Below are 18,654 nucleotides of genomic sequence, written 5' to 3'. Positions count from 1 at the left end.
CCCCTTTCATAAACGCCACCAGACCTACTCGATTGGAGACTCCGGAGAAGAAATGAGTTATTGAAGAAAAGAAATTGTTTAAACACAATAGATCCATGCCCAAATGAAAGCAGTGCCTTGGGCAAGGCAAGGGGGATTTGGCCCGAGAGCATGAAAATAGAAGTATCCATAAAGCGAAAGCCTTGCAGAAGTAGGAGAAACGTGTACATATAATATACACCATATAAACAAAAGCCCAGGACTGATTTCATCCCCGTGTTCTTCAGCCTGCATCTACTTTTTTTTTTTTTTCTTCCTACACTGCATTTTCAAGCCATTTCTCTTTTCAGAAAGCCATGGTGGAAAAAGGCAGAGAAACTAACTTTTTCTTGCGTGTGTCCTCTTTTAAAATCTTTTTGCATAGTAAGACACCACTTGAGCATGTTCTGGTGTTGTAAAAGTGGTTTTTATCAGGCTGTAAATTACTGCCCCTCTGACAGAGCAGCCGGAAATGTAAATCACACCGTAGAGCTAAAGTTATGAAAAAGTTTGTTCCCTTTTCTGCGTCCCAGGAAGATCACGGGGCTGCTGGTTTGGGAAGGGAGTGGGGAAGCTTGTTTACTATTTTCCTGCTCCACCAAACTGTTGGCTCCACGGTGCCTGGGACTTTGATGAGAAAGAATGGACAATGTGCAGAGTCCCTTCCTATGACACCCAGGCCACCGCCACTTGGGAGGTCCTTTGGCCTAATGCAACCACAGCTAACTGCTCCCAACAGGAGGCTCTCTGGATCAGGCAGGGTCACAATTATACTTCTGCTAAAGGCAAAAGCTTTTTTTTTTTTTTTTAAAAAAAAAAGACAGGGAGAGGGGAGGGGGCTGGGCAATCGGTTGAATTAAAGCTTTTCAATTCATCTGGGGAAGGAAAGACCGAGAGCGGAGTTAGTAGGAAGCATTTCCAAGAGGCATGAGCAAAATCAGGTTGTTTCCATCCAAAGGAAAGAAGTGACAGGGATGAGGTGCGGGGCGCTCCGCTCGGGGGTGACCCCCGAGCCCAGGGCTGTCACGCCCGCCCGCCCGGCGGGAGCAGCGGGCCTCCCCGCCGCCGTGCTGGAGGGCTCGGGGGTTTGCCCACCGGCGGGAGACCTCTCTGGTGCCGGGCAGATTACATGTGCATTGCTCCTCTAAGGTGGGGGGGAGAGGGCGCCACGGCTACAGCCCGCACCAAGCTCTTAAGCATCACCTACTTGCGCGGAGAGGAGAAGGGCTCCAGGAGGAGACACCCCACCCTCTTGGCCTCTGATTTCGGCACTCGGGGGGCGCCAGTATTTTCCGGGGTGGCAGGGAAGGACGGGAGGGTCGATACGCTCTGTATGTCCCGAAGAGGGGGCTGAGTTTCCCGGCGCTGTTAAGCCCAGTGCTTCTTGCCGTTTACTTGCAGAGGCGAGGAGAAGCCGAGGGAGGGGGGTCTCGATCCCCGCCGCTTCTCGGGGGGGGGGTGGAAAGCTGCTGGTGCTGGAAGTGGCGCCCACGGGTCCGCAGGCCGCCCGTCCGCCCCGCTGCCGGCAGGGTCTGTGCCTAGCGCTCGCCGGCTGCCCTTACCTCCCCCGCCCGCTCTCCCTCCCGTCCCCGGTCTCCCTTTGAAGTCCCCGATTTCACTCCCGCTCCGTTACCCCCGCCCCGCCCCCGCCCCGGGAGCCCGAGCCCCGTCGGGCCGGGGGCTTTGGGCGGACCCGGCTTCCAGATACTGCCTCCTGCCGTGGCCGGCGAGGCAGGGCGGGGGGTCCCACCGCGTCCCCCGACGCCCCTTCTCGTCTTGCAGGGGGACCTCCCTCGCCACCCAACTCCGGGCACCACCACCCACCTCCCGGCCAGTCGCCAGGCAGCGAGACCCGGCCGAGGGAGGGGGGACGGGCCCCGAGGACCACCCCAGCCTTAGCCCCGCTCGCCGGCGCCCCCCGCTTACCTGGACAGGGCTCCCCGTGCTCGGCGGCGTACTCGCAGCGGGCCGGGGGCAAGAGGGGGGGCCTGGGCCCCCAGGGTGGGGAAGGACCCGGTCATGGCGCCCCCCCCGCCCCGCACCTCCGAGAGATCCGGCGGGAGGAAGAGAGAGGGAGGGGAAGAGGGAAAGTCTTCCCCCCCCTTTCTCTCGCCGTTTGAGCCGAAGTGACCCTCAGTATCTGGAGAAGGTTTTTGAAGACGTTTGGGAGGGAGGGAGAGAGTTTTCTGCTGAGAAACTCAATCTGCCATACAGTAGCGGCTGCATCTGGGATCTGTCACCGCTGACAGCACCACAGGGCACAGACATGATCTTCCGCACAACACTGCAACTCCCCAAAATACCCTCCTCTCTCCCAAGGTGTCTGCCGGGTTGCATCGCGCTCCTTCGCCAAAAGGGGGAAAGCAACCTGAATCCCCGGCGAACACCGAGGGGAAGGCAAGAGAGAGCACCCCCCCACACACCCCCCTTCCCCTCCACAACGTTAAAAACCCGGCCGCCGACGAAGCGGGGCGAGAGGCGATGTCATGCTCGGATGGCGCAAAGGCCATAAATGTAAGCGCTAGCGCCGCGAGATTCCCGAGAATGACTTTAATGAATAATTTCGGAGACAGTTATGGCTTTAGGTAATTACTGCGCGGCTCTATGAAAACCAGATTTGGGAGAGAGGCAGTCAAGGCCGGGCGGTGCGCTTCGGCTCGCCCCGGCCAACCGCCCCGGTCCCCCCTCCGTCCGTCCGTTCCCCCCCGCCGCGTCGCTGCTCGACCCCCGGGCGTCCCCGGAGCCCCGCAGCCCCCCCCCCCGCCCCAAGCTGCCGGGGTCCTCCTTCGGGCAGGGATCCCGGCAAAACGGGAAGGTTTGAGGCTTGGTTGGGGCGGGGGGTGGGAGAGCTAATGTTGCTGTTATTATTATTATTTTTAATCTCTTCCGCCTCTTGTATTTTCTGGCAGGACACTTCATTGTCTTTTAGGCCAGTTTTAGAAAACTGCTATGGGTTTGCATGCGTATTTAGCTTTTTAAAAAGTTCATTATACGCAGCTGTTTCAGCCTATAGCCACATATGGCATGCAAATAGAGACCCCTATAGGAGAATCGTCCTCTCTATTATCCCCACATGTTTGTTCAATATACGTGGCCAGGAAAACGACACTACTGCTATACATTAAAATATAATTTTACATTTTTCTCCCGAGTACTTTGGGCCACGCAGGGGCTCGTTCCTGCTTTGAACAGCCCCCACGATTAACAAATAAACGGTTCGGGGATGCGGGCGCGCTGATCGCCATTGTTTCGCTAATATATTACTGCTGTTCCCCGAAGCCGGCTCCCGCCGCAGCCGTACCTGGCCCCGGGACCGGCGGGGCTGCGGACCCCTCTGCCCTTCCCCTGTGGGCCCGCGGAGCCCGGACCGCCCCCCTCCGCCCCCCGGGGAGGCGGCTGCAGCCTCTGGGCCGGGGGCTCCCCGGGGAGAGGTGCCGGGGCTACAGCCGCAGCCCTGCGGAAGGGCCGTCACCAGTCAGCGCTCTCTCTTGTAAAGCCCAGCGATGGGATTTGCTGGGATTTTTTTTTTCGGTTCGGGTTTGTTCCACAAGGTTGGATGGTTTGGGGGTGGTTTTTCCTTTACTTTTACTTTCTTTTTTCTTCACTCCCCCCCCCCCCCCCCCCCCGAGCCCTGGGGTTGGTGGCTGTGGTGGGAAGCCGAGCGCACAGCATAACGTTTGCACTGATTCAGAAAGGAAATGTTCCTTTTCCTTTCGAGATTACAGATAGACACAGCGGAGCATTGCGGTATCTTAGGGGATTTATTTTATTTTATTCTGCTGGAACAAAGAAATGGAAGCGTAATTTTAAATTTAATTTTAGGGTCACGCAGGGCTTTTTTTTCCCCCCCCCCTCCTCGTAAGCGTATTTTACCCCGAGAATTTAATCCTTCAGACAAATAGTCTAACGTTATCTCTTTCCTCTGGAGACGAGATCGACTGCTTTCTCATCCACCCCCTTCCTGGTAGTAGCACTGATTGCAACGTACAGCTGGACAAGTGTCAGCCGTCCAAGACTTTGCGAACAGCCGGCGAAGGTTCAAGTTGTATTTATTCAGTTATTATTTTTCATCTCATCGGGGGGGGGGGGGGGGAGGAGAATAAGAGTTGTAGGAAACGTACAAAATCTTAAAGTAAAAAGCTTGTGGAAATAAGCGTGGCAAACGCTGTCTTGGGTGCCGCTGAGGCAGAGCTACCATGCTGGCTGTTCGGAGTCACCCTCAGCCAGCCCCAGCTCTCAATTAGAGGCGATTCATTAGGATTTAATAGCAGGTGCAAAGCCATCTCCTGGCCAGCGGCACTGCCGTTTGGGTAGGGAATCGTCTTGTTTTATAGCAGCCTCCAGCTCTCCCGGCTCGTTGTAAACCTGACTACCACTTTGGATAGCGGGGTGTCAGCGCGCCTGCGATTGCCCGCATGTAAGCACTGCACTTTGCTCGGCTAATTTCTCCCTGCCAAGACATAAGGTGGAAATCTGCCTGGCTCGGTATTTATTTTGGAAGACAGCGCTGTGAGCGAATGCGCCGGGAGAAATCGGGCTGAGATAAAGCAAGCGCTGGGCCGGGGGCTGGGCGGGAGCGGGAAGCACCGCATGCGGAAGGCACTGCTTTTGCTTTCTCAAAGTCCCAAACAGCCAAATAAACAAACAACCTCGGCAGCAAACTCCAGAAGAGCCGGAGCCTCCGGGGGCTCAAAACCGAGCTGTGCCGAGGAGCCCTGGGGGCGGGAGGGCCGGGTCCCGCTGCACCCGCATCCCAGCTGGCGGCCGCGGCCGGGGCTTGGAAAGCGCCGCCGTGATTACACCCAAGTGGAGAGCAGGATGGCTCCTAGCCGTCTGATCTGACGTCAACATGTCTCTCGCTCCTCGCTGCAAGATAGAGGGAGCAGAGCCGGGGGAGGGAGGGCTCTAATCATTCCCAGATGTCTCTAATAGCAGATATAAAGACTTATATAGTGTCTGAGAATAAATTTGTAATCAATGCTCTACAATCGGATCATCAAAGCAACGACATTTTTAGAGGAAAATGGGGTTGGGGGGGGGGGGAAGAGCTGAGGAAGAGGGAGACACACACCACGCTGGTTTGGAAGGCGGAGAGGGTGGCACAGAGATTCCCAGAGAGGCACTGGCCCCGCGCATCGCCCGGCTTTGCTAGAATTTATGTGAATATATAATTCAGATAACAGCTCTGCTTTAATCTCCATTGTACGGGACGAGCTGAAACAGCTGAACAGTAATTGGCCAATTAGAAATAGAAAAGATCGGAGCTCGTTTGCAAAGGCACATATTTCATGGCCCGCAAAAAAAAAAAATCCCAAATTAAAAATATATAAAACATTGATAAGCCCCTCGTTACAGCAGAGGGGATTATGCCTGCAGGCGTGCGGAATGCGTTTCCTTCCCATCGCTACTTGGAGGTTTCTTCTGGGTGTATTTGTGAGTCGCTGGGCGAGTACGTGTGAAAAAAGGAGGATTACAGTTAAGTTTCCAAGCGCAAAAGGAGGGTATTTTGCTTAGAGGTTTTATAATTAACCTTCTCCCCCCCCCCTCCCCGCCCACCTTTCAGGCTCATGGCATCCCCTGGCCGTGTTTATGTCCTTACAGTTGCCCGCGGATGTCTCGGCGCTTGTTCTAGGGGTGTCTGCGGCTTGGCCGGGTAGGCCTGTTACACCTCTTTGACAACGATAGCAAATTAACACTAATTACTGCAATAATCTTTTGAGGGAGAGAAGAGCTCCTGGGAACGAGGGGCTGAAAAAAGGCCCACAACACAAAGCAAAAAGAAGAAAAAAAAGGCCCACCACAGTTTATCTTCCTCGTCTGCAGGAATGCAGGCACGCCGCGCACGTCTGATAGCAACGAGGGCACGTAGAACGACCCCAAAAGCAGGGGCAGGGCTGGGTGTCCCGCCGGCGTCCCGCGCGCCGCAGGGAGCCCCCCAAAACACCGTACAGCCACCGTGCCGGGCTCGCCGCCGGCGGCGGGGCAGCGGCCCGGCCCCTCGCTGCCTCCCCGCTCCCCAGAACCCGGCCGAGCTCTAAAACCCCCCGCTGCTACCCGCCTAAACGGGGCGCCCTCGGGGCCGCCGGGGCCACGCCGCCGCCGGCGGGGAGGTCCTGGCCTCCCTGCGGGGAGCGGGCGGGGTGTTTCGGGCCCGCACCCCGGGGAGCCGAGGAGACGCGTCCTGGGAGGGCAGGGAAGGAGGGACGCCTGCCCGGGGAGGTTTGGTGCCGTTTCTCTTCAAGGGGAAGCAAAAAAATTTAAAATGTTATTTCCTCTGGAGGCCAGAGCAGAGATCCTCACTCCCCCAGCCATGAGACGAGGTGAGCGGCTAAAATAGGAATAAACTGGGGACATGCGCCCGTCTGCGGGGACGTGGCTTCAGCGACCCCGCCGCCCTCCTCTCTTTCTTCTTCCCCCCGTCGCACAGCGCGGGGAGATGCTGCAGAGGGGGACAGGCTGCCGTTCCTCCTCCTGCGTGCCTTTCACCTCTGAAAAAGCTCCCCAAAATGTTTTCTGTGGCCCCGAGGAGGCCGGGGCGGTGGCGGCCCCGGGTGCGGGCAGGGTGCGGACGCAGCGCTCCGCTGTTATCAGGCCCCGGCTCTGCCGGCGGAGAGCTGGGGCCGGGGCACTGACATCCCCTTCTACCATCAATTTACCTTCTGCTTCCCCATTTAGCTTTTTACGTCAAAACCTACATTTTTGTCGGCTCCGGCCTGTCTAGGGCTCTTGTGATTTAGCTGCAGGAATGACTGCTCCTGAGAAAATGGCAACATCCTCATTAGCGAGCAATTAAAAGAGATCGTCCTTAGCGGATCCAGAGGAGTTCCCGGTTCTGAGAAATTAACGTTTCAAAAAATAGAAAATTATTGATGGGGAAATATCCGAGAGGCGATTCTCTAGGCAGCAGGGCCACCCGCCGCTCCCCCCACCCCGGCCCCGCCGCACATTCCCCCGGGGGAGATGCAGCCCGGCGACTCGGTCAAGGGAAGACACAGCATCTGTCGGGAGCCGGGACCTGACGCACGACAGCCCTCGCAGCCACCCCCCCACTTTTTTTTTTTTTCTCGAAAAAAAAAAAAAAAAGAATGTTTGGAAGGGGTGGGGGGAGTGCGAGATGCTCCGGTTTATCAGCTGGGCAACTAACAGGCAAGGAAAAGCAAACAAGGAGGGAGATTCTTCTCTCCAAGTGTTGTAAACAAAGGCAAGTGTCTGTAAACACAGACCCACGCCGGAGCGCAGAGCCGGGCTGCCTGACCCGACGGGAGGGAGGGCACATCATTTTTGTCTGGTTGTTGTAACCCCGCAACCTCCCCACTGTCAGCAGGGGCGGCGAAACGGCGCGGGGGCTCCCTTATCTTTTTATGGGCAATTGCACATCTACCTACGCTTAGTGCCGGGTCCCGTCGGGAGCCACTTCCTTAGGCGCGGCGGCAGGGGAAGGCAGGCAGGTATGCAGCCCTGGACCTGGAGAGAGAGCCAGCTTGGTTTAAGTTGAGATAGTTTAAGTAAGGGTTTAAAATACGAACCCGAATTTTATTATGGAAAAGGTGGGAAACCTTGCGCTTAACCGGGAATTGCCAAAAATACCTACAGCAGCTTCTTTACGTAGGAAGCGTTATTTATTTATTTATTTTATTTTGCCTTGCCTGCCTACGATACAGAGGGATGCCACGCATTTCCCAGCTTTGAATGTCTGCAGCTCGCCCCGGCACCAGGGAGCAGAAAAGCCACCGGCCTGGCTCCGGGACCCTGGGAAATGAGTCGGCGGACAGGGCGGGAGATAACTGCGCGGATCTAAGGGAAGAGAGGAGATCATACTGGGGAAGCAGATGGACGTACTAAAAGGAGCCAGAGCACAGGCCGCTGCAGTTTGCAGTCAGAAAAAAAAAAGGTTTTTTTAAAAAAAATGCTCGCTGTGGCGGACTGGAGACGTGCAACCCGGGAGAGTTTTGGGAACCACAAAGTTAATATTAAGTTCACCGTAGCTCATTGTAAATCTTACATACCGCCCCCCCCCCACCGCCCCCCCTGCAAATCCCTTGCCTTGTTCGCTCTCTCTTCCTTGACATAAAATTACCTGCTACATGACCACTCCGAGCAAAGCCCCCCGGCCTCCCTCGCCTGCCCCCGGCACCCCTCCGCCGGGGAAGCCGCCCCCGCCGCGCGGCCCCGCTCCGGGCCCGGCCCCGGCAGCGCCTGGCACCGCCGCCGCCGGGCCAAGACACCCGCCCGCCTCCGCCAGTTCTGACCCGCCCGGGGTTTGCACCCTTGTCCGTTTCCCGTTAGCAGTAGGTCTCCTGCATGGAGAACACCACCACAAGGAATTCCTGTTCAGCTGAACTGCCGGTTTCTGTTCAACACTCACGGGGCTGGCGAGATCCCTCCCTCTACCCCTCCTTTCACTCAGTCACTTGTTTAAAAATAAACTTAGGAGCCATCTTTATAATTTAGTTTACTTCCGAATATTTTAAATATTATGAAAAAAAAAAGCCATAAACAACGCTGTTATTCAAAACATTTTGAGGTATAAAACATAAAAAGATTTGGGTTTTCTTTTTTCCTTTTTCTTTTTTTTTTTTTTTTTTGGTTTTGTAAAAAACACACACAGTGGTTTATTGAGTACTTACAACGTTTACACCTTCAATATTAATTAGATTCCACTTTTTCCCCTTACGGACGGAAGTGCACATAACCAATAACTGTTGAAAACATCTTCAAATACTGAACGACCACAACAAAATTACAACACTAAATACCGAGTCAACCGAAACATTGGTGCAACTGCTTCTGTTGAAATATAACTTTATAATCCCATGAATATTTATATCCAAAAGGCCAAGTATTAAAGATACACTTCACATACACACTAATGCCAGGGAGGGATTTTTTTTCTTTTTTTTTTTTTTTTTCCTTTTCTATGGTTCTGTTTTCCCGTGTGTTTTATACAGAGCAAATAACATTCACGAAACTATTAGAGACATTACCCCTTACCAAGCTGGAGTTTCCTCTTCATCTATGGAATGCTTTTTCCCTCTCCTTCAAATATCCACATTTTGGGGGGGTTGGGGGAGAAATTGCACATAAATAAACCGGACGATTCCAAATACCAAGAGTCCTCAGAGGAGAGCTCGCTACCGAAACTAAGAGGACGGCTCCTCCAGTCCTGCCGTGCTCACTGCTTGAGCTCCAAAGCCCAGACATGCTGCGGCCAGCCAGTCCTCCCTTTGGTTTTCTTATCGTTGCTGCTAACTGTGCTTTTCAAGATTTCGTTCTGGGGAGACAGGATGCGAAGGGAGAGAAAGAGAGAAACAGAAATAAGCGGGGGTGGGGGGGTGGGGTGGAGAGAGAGGTAAAAAAAAGGTTAGAGATATTCCTCCCCTTTCTAGGTCGCCTCTGCCCTGCTCTGAGAGGGAAAACTATGAGGAGACGGGGACTCCTGCCGCGGCCTCTGGGCTGCAGGGGACAAAGCGGGACGGCCTCCAGCGGGGTCTCGCCGCGGGCGAAGCCGCCGCCCGTGGGAGCGGCCCCGCCGTCGTGCGCGGCCGCCCGCGGTCCCCAGCGGAGGTGGAGGCCGGCTCCGCGCCGCCACCGCGGCCCTTCCGCGGGGTTCGGAGGCAGGGGGAGAGGGCTGGAGGCTGAGCTGCGCCAGCCTTCTGCGGGGAGATGGGCATTCCCATACGGTCCGGGCTAAACCGCCCGTCCCCTCCTGGGCTGCAGGAGGCTTGTGGGCGCGGGCACGGATCGTGGCTAAACTTCGGGCCTGCGGCCACCGAAATCTGCGAGAATTAGCGCCCGAGCGTGCCGCGGGGCCTACACGAGAGTGGGCTTGCGCTGCCTCGCCGAAGCCGACTCTTCTTCCCGTTAAAAGTCAAAAAAGTTCAAGCGCAGAGCGCACGGGCGGGAAAGCCCCGCGCTGCGAAGCTATTGCTTGCCCTGGCTTGGAAGCCGGGCTGGGCTTAGCAGGTAATCGCGCCTCCAGCCTTTTACCGAAGAGAGCGGAGGCTTGCCTCTGGCGGGATCACGGTTTGGGATCCGGGACGAGCCCAAGCCCGGGAACGGACCCCCGCCGGAGGGCCCCGCTGTCGCCGCGTTCCCCCCGCGGCTGCCAGCGGCCGCCGGGCCGGATCCGGGCGCTCCGCGAGGGGCTGTCCCCTGCCCCGCTCCCGGCCATGTCCAGGGGCGGGCGGGACCGAGGTGTCCCCCGTGGACATCACCGGGTGCGCGGGGAAGGGGCGCCGGCGGGCAGCCGAGCAGCCTCCTCTCCGCGGCCCCCCCGCCCCATCCTGTCCCGTCCCGTCCCGCCCCGTCCCGGAGCACTGACCAGCTCTTTCTTCCTCTTCTCCTCCTTCACGTCTGTCTTCTTGATCTCTGCCTTGAAGGCCTCCGCCTCCCCGTTCTGGTCATCCTTGGCCAGCAGGTCCATGAGGTAGGCGATGTAGCTGGTGGCCAGGCGGAGGGTTTTGATCTTGGAGAGCTTGGTGTCGGCGGGCACGTTGGGGATGCACTCCCGCAGCTCCGCGAAGGCGCTGTTGATGCTCTGAGTCCTGCGCCGCTCCTTGCGGTTCGCCGTGCCCCTGCGCTTCACCGGCCGGGGCCCCCCGAGCCCGGGCGGGCCGTTCCCGGGCGGCACCCCCCCGTAATGGGAGTGGTCCATGCCCGGCGCCCCGTTGGCGTACTCGGGGCTGTAGGACAGAGCCATGCTGTAGTCGGGGGGTGACATCTCCGGGTGGCTGCTGATGAGCCAGCCGTGGAAGTAGGGGTTCTCCTCGTGGCCGCAGCGGGTGGCGGCGGCGGCGGCGGCAGCGGCGGCGGCGGCGAAAGGGTAGCCCTCATGGTGCACCACCGGGTGGTGGGGGAAGCCGCCCACTAGACTCATCCCCGCTCCCTAGCGCACCCCACCCCGCCCCCCCGGGCCCCAAAACAAAGGTTTCCCCTCCCCGCCCGCCCCCCACCCCCCGCCGCACCGGCGGGAGATGCTCCCCGCCGCTCACCCCTCAGCACTGCCCCGCTGCCCGCTGCCTCTCCATAGGGCGCTGCTGCAGAGTCCCCGCGGGTGCCCGAGCGATCCCCCCTCCCCAGGCGCCGCCGCCGCCGCTCATGCGTTGTGCCTCCACCTCCTCCTCCTCCTCCTCCTCGCCCGGGGCCGGGTCTTCGAGGAAGCGCGCACAGGAAAAAAAAAAAAAAAAAAAAAAGCTATGGAGAGAAGTCGACCAAAACAAAATGGCTTGGCTTCCCAGCCCGGGGTCTTCCTCGCCTCTTGCTTCCCTCCGCTCTCGCCAAGTCCGCCGCGGCCCGGCCGGGTGGTACTTACACGCGGCCCCCCTCCATGCGCCCCCGGCTCGGGGCGGGCGGGCGGGCGGCGGCGGCGGCGGGGGGGGCCGTCAGTGCCGGGCGGCCGCAAGCATCCCTGCCCGCCGCGCCGCGGGGGTCAGCGCCCCGGCGCTCCTCTGGGGCATCCGCGCCGCTCGCCCGGGCGCGGCGGGGGCGGCGGGCGGCGGCGGGCGGCGGCGGCGGGGCTCGGCGCGGCGCGGGGCACTGGCAGGGCTGCCCGGCGCGATCTCCATGTACAGCTACATGTTTAGGGCCGCTCGGGTTAATATATGTCGTCAGAAGCGGCGGCCGCCAATGGCTGGCGGCGGAGGCGGGGCCCGCCGCCCTCCGCAATAAAACTTTTTGATGATCGCCCTGCTAATTGCCGAGCTCCTCTTTTAGGATTGGCTGCCCCTCCGCATCCATAATGTAATTAAAACAAGGGGGGAAAAAATTATCATGGAGGCAGAGGTTAATGCAAGTGTTTAGCAGATGCCTCACTGTAAAATCTGCATTAAAAAAAAAAAAGCAAAAACGAAAACCAAAACAAAAAAAAAAAAACCCAAACAACAAACCAACCAAAAAGCCAACCAAGTCATTAAAACTTAAATATCGGATAATCCCAAACCAGGTACGGTATGGATCCAAGGAATCTCTTGGCAAAAATCTGTGTGAGAGCTTGATACGCGCCGAGGTCGCTTTTACGAAGTGCTTCGCGCCGGTCCGGTCGAGGAACAAATAAAACCAGCGTCGGAGGGCACGGCACCGGCGGCCCGGCCGCGGTAGGCATGCCCCAGCAGCGCTCGCTGCCGGTGGATGCACACAAAGGGATCCCTGGTCCCCGGGAGGAGGGAGACGCCGCGGCTTTGCCCCCACCGCCACCGGGCTGGCGGTCCGAGGCAGCAAAGGCGGGCTCCGGCTCGGCGGCTGCCGGCTTGCCGAGGGAGCGCAGAGCCCAGGGTTTGGCCAGGGACGGTGTTTTCTTCCAGAAAGAATTACTCTGAGACACTAACAATAAACCCGACTCTAACTGATTCTCTTCCAGCTTGCTGCCTGCGCCTACGCACCTCGGCCAGTATTCACCCGAATCACTTACGCTCCTGCACTTTCATGCTTGTTTAACTGGTCTGATCGGTAAGTAACCGAATATATATATATATATATTTTACAGCATGTTCAGAGCTTATTTTCTAGCCTTTACTAACAAATATATACATAATTCGCCGCATTCCTGCTTCTGCAATAAAAAAGACCGGCATCTGAGGAAAGCAGGTTTAGTTATCGAAAGGGAATAGTTAAACGTTTGTTTAACGGCCAGGCCAGGAGGAAATCTCCCGTAGCTGTTTAGGTGTTTTGCTTTGGTGAGCTTGAAGACATTACAAAGGGAAAACGGATTTCAAGCCGTAATTCACGGATAACTTGGAGGCGAGGCGAATTGTTGTCATCTTCAAATGGAGCCGAGCGTTACTAAAGAGCTGCGAAATATCAAATACCCACCCTTATGTGTGCTGGCTGACGGCTAGGCTGATTCGGCGTATATTACAATGCAATCCTACAATATAGGCAGTGTGGAAAACTGTGTCAACAGGAGCTGAGAGGTCATAAATTAAAGAAAGAGAAAGATAGAGATGGAGGAGCCTGCGAAAGGAGGCAGCAAGAACCGCAAGTCCAATTCCTGCAGCAGCTCAGGGCGCCCTCCGGCCCCACAACAGAGCCGCTGGGGACGGCTTGGGGGGAAGCACCGGGGCGGTGGTGGTGGTGGGGGGGTGTCGAAGAAGGCGAAAAAGCTCCTCTGTGGGGACCCAGCTCGTCGCCCGGGGAGGGGAGAGGAGCTCAGCCCGAGCGGCCCCGGCGGGGAGAAGGGCGGCCGCCTCGCTCGCCCTCGGAGGTACCGCTACCGCGGGGGCTCGCTGGGGCCCGGGGGCTTTGCGGGTGGGTGTGCGGGCTCTCGGCGGGGAAAGCCCTGCGGGGAAGCGGCAGCCTCTGCGGAGGAGGCCGCCCGCCGAGAAGCAGCCCGCTGCCCTGCCCGGGAGCTGCCTTCGGCGGGGAAACACCGGCGGCGAAGCTGGGGCGCTGGCCCCGCGTCTCGGCAGGACCGGGAGCGCGGAGCTGGACGCGGCGAGGGGGCGAGCACGGAGAGCAGAAAGGCAGATGCACGCTTATATAAGTATATACACATACGCGTCTGCGTCTGGGTGTAAACCGAGTACGAAAGTGAAAAACTAGTCCAGATGTAGAACCGATGTGTGTACACGTACATCTTAGACGCACACACACATGCTGGTACTAAAATGACTGATGGATATCTGTATCTATAGATGCACACACGTGTAATATATTGTACCGTCCTAAGGCAAAAACGCGCCTCCAGAGCGGATATTTAAACGCCGGGAAGGCCGTGGGCGCGGGGAGCGGGCAGAGCCTGGGGCGCCGGGCAGCGCACCCCGCCCGCCTGCCGGGCGGCGCAGCCTGGAAACCCAGCGAGCTGCCCCAGCGCTCCCCGGTTTTATTCTGCTGCGGTATTTTCCCTGATGGCGGAGAAGAAGCGGGCATTGTCGAGGCCGGAGAGGTATATTGGCGTGCAAGCAGGGTTGTGTTTCTTTGCACTGTCCTTATTTGTGGAGGAGCTTTCAAATATGCTGCCGGCTGGGCTGCGACTGTGACAGCCTCTGTGGCGAGCCACTACGGTCACTCCGATAACATCTCCAATGATGAAGGAAACGGAAAACATGAAGCAGAGAAAAAGTAATAAAAGATACAGGAGATACCGATCAAAGCACCAGTCTCCAAAGCGAGCATCATTATTGCTTAATTAGCTTTGGAGAAAGAGGGTCTCTAGATAAAGGAACCAGCAGGATCTTAGGTATATTTTTAATTCCTATCCCCCCCGCAGTTGCTTATGCGTTTTATAAAGCGACTTTTAGGGCAAACGCAGCTCTTGTGTCCTCCCTCAGCTTGTATCTACTCAGACTGGCCGAGCAGGGGTTATAGCTTTTTCTGTTTGATCAACGCGTTGGAAACCTCTGTAGCCCAAAGTACCTTTCCCAAGACTAGACTCAGAGTCCGCTAAAAAAGCGAAAGTACCAGCGTTTTGCCGATCCTCCATTTATTGATTCGATTAGTTTGTTTTTCGCGCACAAATCACTCGCTTAAAAAAAAAAAAAAAAAGCTCTCTCCTCGTGTCACTTATTCCCCTGCCAAAATGGTTGCATGTTAGGCGGCGATTTATCTGGGCTCTGCTGCCAAACAGGACTTTCCTAGCTCGCTGTAATTAAGAAATTTTGGTGGCGACTGTGCCGAGGCTGGTTTTCCCTTTCCCTCCCCCCCCTCCGCCTCCGCTTTTTAAAAAAAATTTATTTTGCCGGGGGGGGGCTGTAACATTGCTTTTGCCCCACGGTTGTTGCATCTCCGGCACGACAGCCCTCCGGGGCGCTGAGCGGGAGGAAGGGGCTGCCCTTGCCGCCGGTGGGTGCCCCGCGGCGCCGGGGGGAGCGGGACGCCGGAGCCCGAGGCGCGGGGGGCGGCGGGGGGCGGCGGGCAGGGCGCCCGCTCAGCGGGGCCACCGGCTGCCCTGCCCTGGCGCTCAGCCGCCGCCGGGCCGCTTATCGCCAGGTCACTTCTCTCCTCCGGGCCACGGGTAGGGTGGGATTTGGGGATAACAAAACAATAGAGCTCTGCTCCCACCTCCCTCCCCTCCCCGTCCCGGGCTTGTGTGAATTAAGCTAAATTGCAAATTAAGCTAATTTCTCCGAATCAGGCGAAACCGTATGGAAACGGGGAAGAGGTGCCGACGCTGGGTGGTCGGAAACCACATCTGCTGGGGACGCTCGGGCTAGCTGGCCGGGAGGGCTGCAGGCCCACCGCGCCGGGCGCTTTAATGAGCAGGCCGGGGGCATAAAGGCGCCTGGCCGGTGCCTGCGCAGCCAGCCGCTCCGTCTTTGCTCCTTTCCCGCACCTTCGCGTCGAGGAGCCTCCGATACCGGCGGGGCGGTTTTGGGGGTGAGGGCAGGGCGGCAGCGGAGCCGTGCCCGGCGCCGAGCCCAGCCCCGCGCCTCCCCCGCTCCCCGCAGCAACGCCGCGTCCTCCCTTCGGCTTTATAGGTTTCATTAATGCAAACAAACAGTCAGACCCACAAAAGCACCCTAAGGCCACCCCGTCCCTCGCGGCTTAGGCGCAGCCCTGGCCGGAAAGCGCACCCCCCCCACCCCCCGACGGTTTTCTCCCCCTTTAAGGCAGCTCCTAAACTCCCGGGGGTGCGCGGCCGGGGCTCGGGGGCTGCGGGGTGCCTCTCCTTCTTCCTCCCGCCCGGCTGCCTACCACATCGCTCAGCCGCCCGGTGCACGGCTTGAAAAGTCGAGACGCGTTTGAATTTATAGAGTGCATGATGTCATTGACCCGGGACCAAACGTATCAGAAAGGGGTATCGTTCTCGGATGGATCTGGGGAGGCCGAAGCAGCCCCTGTCCCAGGGGTGCGACATGTCCTATCCTTGGGCCGTGGTTTAGGAGTTCGCAGAAGAACGTAAACCCGCAAGAAAACGGATTTTGTAAAGAGGCACCGGAGAAATATCGTTTGAAGGTAAGGTCAACCTGTCAGGGCGGGTTAATGAAAAGGACTTGTGCCTAATGGGCCTACTTATACCCTCCGTTACGCTCACACAACCTGGATTTCAACGTCCAGGGCAGAGGGCAGAATCGGGCCCAGCAGGCCCGAATTAATTGCTGCCATCGGAGGTGGAGGAACCCTGGTTTACGTTACTATTATCGGTAATGAACGCCCACATATTTCAGGCATGATAATCTCGCAGCCGTTGTATATACAAAAAAAAAAAAAAAAAAAAAGCAGGGACGAGAAGAAAAACCCAAGACACTGACCATTTTGTAAGTCGCAATGATTGGCGGTAAGCGCGGGACCCTGCGCATTTTACCACCGCATGTGTAAGCAATTATTCGAGGATTGCTTATATTTGTGACCGAGGATCCAGAGTTGCATTTAGACCCTAGACAGGACTCGCAGAAAGAAAAGGAAAACACAACGAACTCCAACCAAGACCCCTTTGTCAGAAGAACAATAATAAAGACCTTATAAAATTCTGCAGTGAACGCACAGCGTGTCTCTGTTTATTGGGTTTGTCACATATGTATCCTATACGTATGCATGTATAAACACGCACATGTATGCATACAGACAGGCACGCGTTTTTGTCACGTAATGTTGTTTGCGTCCCTGGGAAAAAGCATCTTTTGCCGCCCTTGAGCTCGGCGCTGCGAAATAGCTCGCGAATGTAACTGCCTTCATTAATAAATATTTTCTCCTCCAGCATCTGAAACTCAGGCGTTGGAGGAAGCAGAGGTTAGGCTGGCGTCGTTTTGGGTTTAGGCTAGCAAAAAATCAACATTTCTATTGTCATTCTTCATGGAAAGTCTCCATTTAGCAAGGCTGGGGTTTATGCAGCGTTCATAGATCAAAGGCAACCTCGCTTGGCTTTAAAAAAAAAAAAAAAATCCCTCTGGAGCAGTGACAATTAACTGCAATTTCTCCCTAAGTGCACACCCCAAACCGGCGGTGTCGTCCCGCCGGTGCCCCCCGCACCGTGTACCTGCCGCTCCGCACCCCGCGCCCGCCGGCCCCGGACCGGCCGAAACGCACGGGCTGCTCTTAAAACTTAGCAGCTGACTCCTGCAGATGTCGGCTGCACACTTGTTAGAAGCATCAGCCTGGACCTCAGTTCCTATATGCGTATCTCGGTGTAATTGATCTGGCTGAGTGAGGTCTTTTTGGTAATTTGGATACACCAAGTCTCCAGTTAATGACATATAATCAGCCTTTAGGTCACTTGGTCATTCTCTTATTACAAACCCCTCCTGCTCCCTCTGATCTCCTTTCAAACTAAATTTCACACAAACAAATAAAGCAAGACAGGGACAAGTCCTTAAAATACAAGAGAGAAATATTGGAGAATTGCTGGTGGGGAACTATAAACATTTTTAAAAGAAAAAACGAGAAGATAGGAAAGAACATCTTATCGAGAAAGAGAGCACTGTGTACAAAAGACGGAGGGAAAACCGGTCTGGCTTCTGTTAAAAATGACATAAAATTAAAATAAAAATAATTACAAACAGCAATGTCATAACATAAACAGAAGGCAGGAGGCTTTACTAGAAATGCGCGGCCGTACTGTAATTTGCTCTTCCAGATGATACAAGCGACCCGTGGATACGCAAAATCTTTATTCGCTTCGCTTTAGCTGGGGGAAAAAAAAATGTCTTTACTCTTCTCTTCAGGAAAGTGACTGAAGAAGCCGGGAAGTGGAGAACGGAGTGTCATGCACCTTCTCGGACCTGCAGGGAAACGGGGCCGTGGCCAAAGCGTTGGGTGTAAATGCGACAACAAAAATAAATATTTTACATCACCGTGCGGAACATATTTTACTAAGTCACCACTTTGTTTTTCTGCTTTTCATTTTTTCTTCCCTCTAGGAAGAGACAATGCTCCCCTTTTATTAGGTATTCCCTCAAAGATTATTTTGATCTCCGTCCAGGTGTGTGTGTGTGTATATATATATACCCGTACACACGTTCAACAGAAACGCTGGCAGCGATGTACGTGCAGAAGATGGTGCGGTGGCCAGGGAGAGGAGCAGACCTGCCCTAGGTAAGATCCGAGGGCCCTGCAGGCTGCAGGCACTTCAGTGCGAAAGCGAGCCCCGTTTTTCGGAACTAAAGCTGATTTTAAAATCGAGAGTGGGGGGATTTTCAATATCGTCCAAGTGTTAGTGCTTCGAGGAAGAAACCTGAAAAAGGACTGCAGCCCACACTCTCCTACAGGCGTTAGCACCTTTCCAAATGTGAAACGTGCGTTTTACCAAAGATCTCATTTGTATTTAACACGGGATTCAGACAGGCGCTAATTGACCGTGGAAGCCTATGTAGGGCTGCGAGAGCGAGTGCCGGGGCAGGCTCACACAGCAAGAGAAAAGGCAGCGAGGAATACATAGAAGGGAGTGTCACAAGGCCCCAGCGCAGGGCGTATTAATGTGACACATCTTGTTCACTACATTCCCGGTCTTTTCAGCGTTTCTAAGGGCCCCTTTCCCCCCCCCCCCCGCCCGCCCTTGGGCCTCTGGGGCGAAGCTCTATCCCGCAGCCCCCCGACGGTCCGACCCACTAACCCCGGGGGCGGTGGGGAGCAGAGCCCCGACGCCGCGGTCCAGCCGGGCCGCACGCCCGGGGGCACCGGCCGCCCCCGCCGGGAGAGGCCGGGGATGCTCAGCCCTGCCCCGGCCCTGCACCCGCCGCTACCCCTCCCGCTGGCCGGGGCTCGAGG

The 18,654-nt window shown here is 56.5% G+C and overlaps 1 protein-coding gene and 2 long non-coding RNA genes across 8 annotated transcripts; 2 read left to right on the top strand and 1 right to left on the bottom strand.

Annotated features, from left to right (window-relative positions):
* Positions 1–2,319: 2,319 nt before the first annotated feature.
* Positions 2,320–8,656, top strand: LOC135313072 (uncharacterized). The gene is made up of 2 exons (XR_010372664.1): positions 2,320–2,532; positions 7,680–8,656. It is a non-coding gene; the product is annotated as an uncharacterized LOC135313072 (long non-coding RNA).
* HAND2 (heart and neural crest derivatives expressed 2) lies at positions 3,866–10,938 on the bottom strand. Of its 6 annotated transcripts, none has more exons than XM_064449707.1 (4): positions 10,340–10,938; positions 8,268–9,289; positions 6,714–7,482; positions 3,866–5,459 (listed from the first exon to the last, which is right to left on the bottom strand). In XM_064449707.1, the coding sequence occupies exons 1-2, from the start codon at positions 10,892–10,894 to the stop codon at positions 9,191–9,193; spliced, it is 654 nt and encodes a 217-aa protein (XP_064305777.1). In that variant the 5' UTR covers positions 10,895–10,938; the 3' UTR covers positions 3,866–5,459; positions 6,714–7,482; positions 8,268–9,190. The 6 variants fall into 6 exon arrangements, with proteins under 6 accessions (XP_064305777.1, XP_064305778.1, XP_064305776.1 ...); XM_064449708.1 differs by having other exon boundaries at positions 3,866–4,884; XM_064449706.1 differs by having other exon boundaries at positions 3,866–6,850; positions 7,400–7,482.
* Positions 10,939–11,720: 782 nt separating this feature from the next.
* LOC135313071 (uncharacterized) lies at positions 11,721–17,767 on the top strand. Its single transcript, XR_010372663.1, has 3 exons — positions 11,721–11,959; positions 12,374–12,462; positions 17,613–17,767. It is a non-coding gene; the product is annotated as an uncharacterized LOC135313071 (long non-coding RNA).
* The last annotated feature ends 887 nt before the right edge of the window (positions 17,768–18,654 follow it).

Source organism: Phalacrocorax carbo, chromosome 4, assembly GCF_963921805.1.
Source record: "Phalacrocorax carbo chromosome 4, bPhaCar2.1, whole genome shotgun sequence".
Classification (NCBI taxonomy): Eukaryota; Metazoa; Chordata; class Aves; order Suliformes; family Phalacrocoracidae; genus Phalacrocorax; species Phalacrocorax carbo.
The sequence above is the reverse complement of the archived record's forward strand: the minus strand, read 5'-3'. Positions and strand labels throughout refer to the sequence as shown.

Bases quoted from the DNA above. Each gene is read 5' to 3' on its own strand.
- HAND2 (XM_064449704.1), bottom strand. From the start codon at position 10,894: ATGAGTCTAGTGGGCGGCTTCCCCCACCACCCGGTGGTGCACCATGAG. The intron at 9,290-10,339 runs GTCAGTGCTCCG...CTGTCTCCCCAG, and splicing joins AGAAGAGGAAGAAAGAGCTG to AACGAAATCTTGAAAAGCAC.